The sequence below is a fragment of the Heterodontus francisci genome, chromosome 1 (genome assembly GCF_036365525.1).
Source record: "Heterodontus francisci isolate sHetFra1 chromosome 1, sHetFra1.hap1, whole genome shotgun sequence".
Lineage (NCBI taxonomy): Eukaryota > Metazoa > Chordata > Chondrichthyes > Heterodontiformes > Heterodontidae > Heterodontus > Heterodontus francisci.
In genome coordinates, this window is record NC_090371.1 from 188,051,070 (window position 1) to 188,057,581 (window position 6,512).

Here is a 6,512-nt window from a genome sequence, read left to right on the forward strand (position 1 = left end):
TTCCCTGTGGGCCCATGGTAATTAGGCTTGGCCTTCGTGGGCTGTGGACTTCCAACCATCCCTAAGAATTGACTTTAAATGAGCTGACTCCTCCCTTTATATACATTGGTTGTCCCATTCTAAACATTTCTTGCACACTAATTTACTCACCCTGATGTGGCAACTTCTTGGTTCAACATGTTCTGATCCTGTAATTATTTTATCCAACTGCCCAGTTTATCAGCAGTGTCAGGCAAACCCCCCACCTACCAAGACTGAGGCACCCCTTATTTCGCCACATGAACATTAAAACTTAAAATTGCAAGCCCCTGACTGGAAAGACATTTTTGTATTGTAACTAGCAGTGTTGGAACAAAAGGGACCCAGTCATTGCTTCCCCAATACACAGAAGAAGTGGTTAAACTAGTTTTAGTCACATGATTAGCTGGCTGGATTTTTTTTTGAATTTGAACTTCCAACAAAGGATTTGAACTGAGACAAAGCCATGTGCTCATGGAGTGAAGATCTCTCCTGGAACTGAAGCAAGAATTACCTCCTCTCCTGTCTGCCTGCCTCCATCTCCTTCCCATGAAACTGAATCTTGTGAAAACACTTGAAACTAAAAGAGAGAAAAGTTTCCTATGTGAGAAAGGTTTTTAGAAGACTACTGGGCCCCAACAAACAGCAAGACTACTTACAAAAGGACTACAGTGAGCTTTAAGCACCGTAACAAGATATTGCCTCAAACCCCTGTCTACTATCTTTTCCTCTCCTCTTTTCTGACCCTATCTGCATGTTTATATCGCATGTGCATGCTAGCATGGGTGAGTCGTATATCCGTAGGTGTGAACTGTATTAGAGTTTAAGTTTAAGGTTTAATAAATTTCATCTTTCTTCTTTAAACCAAAGAAAGCCTGTTTGTGTTCATTTATTTCCTTATAATTGGAAAGTTGTGAACAAGGATTCATAAAGGGGGAGCTCAAAACACAGTGTGTTTAAAATTAAGCCCTGTTACAATAAGACCAGGTGAAGATAGTAACAGAACTCTAGACACTTTTCTCACCTGGTCATAACAGCAGTAAGGGGCTGTGCTTAGTCAACATGATTGCTTCAACACTATCCTTATTTTAGCTTGTCAGACGGTTATTATTTTCCTGAACTCAGGAATTTGCTCTCCGAGATGCGGGGTTCCTCCATAAGCTGTATGAAAATGGCATCTCACCATCCACTCAAATATATCAATGACATGACATTCCTGTACTGACATCATAGATACAAACTAAACTCACCAAAGCAAGTTAGGGTTTGCCCATTCCAGTTTAAGTATTACATTTAACTGTGGTAAATCAAACAATCTCTCTGGCACTGAAAATTAACCTTTACAAACATGGAATCTCATTCCTTCCGCTTTTAATTATTGTTGGAGATTTTTAAAGACAATTAAATATATTTTATGTTTTTTTTTCTCTTTTATCTCTCTCTCTCTTAATCCAGTCTTTCTTTCTATCTGTTTTATTTCACTTTCTGTACCTGATTTGACATTGCACTAACTATTCTAACTTACACTTTCTGGTTCAGACTCTGAGATGCTCATTGTTATTGTTCAATCTGATTGGTTAAGGAGATAGAGAGTTGCTTGCCCTGTTCACACAGGTCCCAGATGCCCTGTAGAGTCCACTGTGCTGTTTGGATATTTGGCTGACAGCAACTTGTTGTGCAAAACCTCATAGTGCTGATTGTTCACAGCAAAATTTGGCCTATTGTGTAGTTTTTTATTCATTTGTTCTTGGGATGTGAGCATTTATTGCCCAGCTCTCATTGCCATGAGAAAGAAGGTGGTGGGTCACCTTGAACTGCTACAGTACATGAGGTGTAGGCACACCCACAAAGCTCTTTTTTTCCTGTAGAGGTTTGATACAACTGAGTAACTTGCTATGTTATTTCAGAGGGCAGTTAAGAGTCAGCCACATTTCTGTGGGTCTGGAGTCATGTGGAAGCAAGATGGGTAAGGACGGCAGATTTCCTCCCCTGCATGACAAGAGTGAACCAGATGGGTTTTTACAACAATCCAGTAGTTTCATGATCATTATTAATAAGACTAGCATTTCATTCAGATTTTTATGAAATGAATTTAAATTCCCACAGCTGCTGTGGCAGAATTTGAGCTGATATCTCCAGAGTATTAGTCCAGGCCTCTGAATCACAAGTCAAGTAATATTACCATTATGCTATCTTCCCCCTATGTTTGTGATATGACATTACACAACGAAACTGACTGGTATTGTCTTGTTTTATTTTGTAGGTACCAGATACACACAGGACTTCAGCACTCTATCATAAGAGCTGGGCAGCCTAACTGTATACCCCTTGCTAATGTAACACTACCTCAAAAACTTCAAGAAGCTGGCTATTCAACACATATGATTGGAAAATGGCATCTAGGATTTTATAAAAAAGAGTGTCTACCTACACGAAAAGGATTTGATACATTTTTTGGGTCACTTACAGGCAGTGGTGATTATTACACCCATGAAATCTGCGATGGACCCAAGTCTTGTGGCTATGACTTACATAAGGACGAAAATGTGGCTTGGGAGTACAGAGCTCACTCTTATTCCACTTACCTGTATACTCAAAAAGTAGTAGAACTTTTAGCATCTCACAATCCTAAGGAGCCAATCTTTCTGTACATTGCTTTCCAAGCTGTTCACACACCTCTGCAGGTACCCAAAAAGTACCTGGGCCGGTACATGTCAATTAACAACATAGGCCGGCGGAGATATGCTGCTATGGTAACGTGTTTGGACGAAGCAGTAAATAACATTACAAGAGCATTAAAAAAATACGGTTACTATGACAATAGTGTAATAATCTACTCCTCAGACAATGGAGGGCAACCGTTAGCTGGGGGGAGCAACTGGCCGCTTCGTGGACGGAAAGGAACTTACTGGGAGGGAGGAATTCGTGGTATTGGCTTTGTGCACAGTCCTCTAATAAAAAACAAAGGCAGTGTGAGTCGAGGTTTGATGCACATCACAGACTGGTACCCTACTCTAGTGACACTGGCAGAGGGAGAACTTGAGGAGAATTTGGATCTTGATGGATATGATATATGGGAGACAATCAGTGAAGGTAAACCTTCTCCACGGACTGATATACTGCATAACATTGATCCCCTTTACACACGAGTTAAAACCAGATCACCTCATGATGGATTTGGAATTTGGGATACAGCAATCCAAGCAGCAATCCGAGTTAGAGATTGGAAATTGCTGACAGGGAATCCAGGTTTCAGTGACTGGATCCCCCCTCAAACATTCCCAAATTTTGGTGGGAAGTGGTGGAATCTTGAAAGAGTATTATGGGCTAAAGGAAAATCAGTATGGCTGTTTAACATAACAGCTGATCCATATGAAAGGGTTGATCTTTCTCAACAGTATCCTGAAGTTGTCAAGAAGTTACTCTTGAGACTTGCTAAGTATAACAAAACTGCAGTTCCTGTCAAGTACCCGCCTAAAGACCCTAGGTGCAACCCTAACCTCAATGGCGGTGCTTGGATACCATGGGATAATGGGGATGAAGAGGAAAATAACCTAATTAATAGCAATGCAGAAGAAAAATCCTGCAACATCTGTAACGCAGTACTACGTTTCAAAAAACCCGTTTGGGGTTAGTGCTCACTTTAGAAATATAAGTTATGAAAAAGGATAATATTTAGCAAGTGCGATGATGGCACTTTAAACTTTAATATGGTGCTAGTATTAGTAATTTGGGCTGTGTAAAAACAAATTGATGTCCAATCTGAGAGGCTATTTTTGCTTCTCTGTGCCTCTCACAGGACCAATAGATGATAAATGAGGGCTGCTCAGGAGAAGGGCAGCTCCTCCCTCTGCACTTTGCTCACCAAATACAGTGAGATACAGGGTGAAAGTTACAAATATGTGTTCATTTTTAAAGAATGCATAGATTTGTAGCAGTGGATGTCCCTTTCTTCTCAGGTGTACTTAAAAATATATTTTTGCTAGCATTTGGGTCAAGTTTGGGAACAAACATTTCGAATGATAATGTTTATATAAGAATTTTTAGTAGTATTTCTACACCAAATAAAAATATTAGTGTGTTTAAATAAATAAAACACAGGAAATGGATTATCTCAGATTCTGAATATTTCCAGGAGGGATGATTTTAACTCCTGACAGGAAGCCAGCAGGAAGGCAGTCCTGCATGGGAATGGGATTGGGAGACCCTGGAGATTTTATTGGCCTGATCTCATTTGAATGCTGCTGGTCAAATATTTGGCCAATTCTGATGAAGAGCGATAGCTGGTCCATAGGGAAGGATAAAAAAAGCATGTGGCCTGGAGGCGACCTACCTGCATTAGCAGAAGGTTGCTGGCAGCAAGGTTATGTCTGGGTGGCAGGTGTTGAGAGGCTAGGGAGGGAAGGAGCAAAGGGCAGTAGAAGCACAGACTTTCCTAGTAATCCTGCTCCTCTGGGTCCACTGAGGATTTATTTTTTAAAGTTAGTTTTGAGGGCCTAGCTGGCATCCTGACAGGATCACTTGGTGGGCCTGGAGGAATGGGGTAAAATTCCATCAGAGAACCATGAGCTTTAATTGCATTTATTAAGCAGCATCTCACCAGAGTCCAGTGACCATCAAAACAAGCAATGTTAAAATCAGAGATCAGCGTGAATTCACAGGAAAATGGAGCAACTCCACTTTAGTCCTTCCCCATTTTGTTCCTGCCGATCAAAGAAAGTGAAAATCTGCCCTATAATCCCTCCATGCCTGTTATTTACCAATGGCAATGGAATCCTCAAAACCTCATTTTATTAAAGGAACGCTTGACCCTGCAGGGTCATGTGCAAGATAAAGTCTGTCTGGGAATCAATTTTTTGTGTCAGCATTGCAGCACTCACATTATTCTCTATCCTCTTTTGAAACCAATCTGTCGGTGTTTTTTGAACTGGCAATTTTCAATCATTAAAGCTGCAGGGCTGTATGGAGTTTGAAAACACTTTACAGAGTGAGGAATATGCCTTCTATATTGATATTGCTTGGGTGCAGCATTTCATGTCCACATTCAACAACGTCTCATTCCCTGTCTTTTTCACTTAGAGGCACAGATATCACACATGCATACAAATGTCATTCTGTACAATTGTAATTACAAAATAAGAATCATAATCCTCTGAGGGGCTGTAGCCCCATGACTTACCATATTTTCTGAATGAAATCATTGTGCTACAGTTAGAATGACATAAAACATTTATGATTTCCATTTTTTGTCTTATTTGAGAATTATTGAATAGTCATAGCCCATCATGATGCTTTTTGAATTTTTTTGCAAAGTGATACCTCCTAGAAATTCAGGAATATGAAAGATTTCTTTTTAGCCAAAACTGAACATCTGTAACATTTTTACTTGGTGAAGGAAGACTGTCTGATGGGAAAACCAGAATCTTTATACAGCATTTCCAATCCTGGCATATGGCCTAAACTTATCAGGATCTATTCAAAAATTGTTATTTTTTGATTCGAAACTAAGTCTGAACAATGTAAGCAGATGTATCAGCCAAGACAGATCCCATGGGAATGCACATCCTATACACTGATGTAGGAAGTGGTGGGGAAAATTCTATAGGTGGCATATATTTTTGAAATAGGATGTTCTTGTTCTACTGAGCAAATTAGCATAATATCAATCAGCAAATAATAAGCTAAGGCTGACTAGGAGCAGTTTGTCTGGGTTTCTGCACGTCAGTAACTAGTGAATCTTGTTCAATTGCTTTACAATACGATTTATTTCATTCATTTATACTGCGACTTGATTAATTCCTTTACACTATGACTTGTTCAACACCTTTATGCTGGGATTTGTTCAGTTCCTTGATAGTGGGACCTGTCCATCTTTTTCTTTATAGTGCAACTTGACAATCTCTCCAATGCTTTCTGGCATTCTCTTGCTGTATCCTAAGAATTACTATAGGATGAATTATTCAATTGAAAATATACCAGTTAAATATTATTTTGTGCAAGGTTTAACTGACTTGTGCCCATTTCCCCCTGGACAACTACTAATGACTCATTACCAATGTGGTAGATTAATAGTCATCACAGGGGGAATTTGTGGAAACAATGCCAGTCCTTTATTTTGAATTTCAACAAGAGTACAATGTTAAAAACAAAACAGAGCCCAGTTTAAATGCTCTCCTTTTTGACTCACTTGGACTGTCTGGTCAGTAAAGCAGGCCTCCAACTTCATGAACAAACACTATTCATGGCTGTCTTTATTAATTGTAAATTAGATTTACTGCTGGCATGTATGACACTTCTTCCTGTGCTCACTGGCAATATTCCACATTTCATACATAAAAATCCCTGAGAATGAGTGGTACAAAACTGAGATACAAAAGACAAGGGAAAATAGAGATGGAGGGGAGAATTTTATGCTGTTCCCCACAGCGGGTTTGGAGGCGGGGAGAGCACGTAATTGAGTGGGATGTAATTGGGTCCCACCAGCCACATTCCCA

The 6,512-nt window shown here is 39.7% G+C and overlaps 1 protein-coding gene across 2 annotated transcripts in view; it reads left to right on the plus strand.

The window, feature by feature from the left end:
- The window catches only part of arsj (arylsulfatase family, member J), a 40,466-nt gene extending 36,813 nt beyond the window's left edge, over positions 1–3,653 (plus strand). For both annotated transcript variants that reach the window (XM_068018042.1, XM_068018123.1), the window contains one exon: positions 2,282–3,653. In XM_068018042.1, the coding sequence (XP_067874143.1) occupies positions 2,282–3,653 (1,372 nt within the window). The remainder of the gene's footprint in view (positions 1–2,281) is intronic.
- Positions 3,654–6,512: the final 2,859 nt, after the last annotated feature.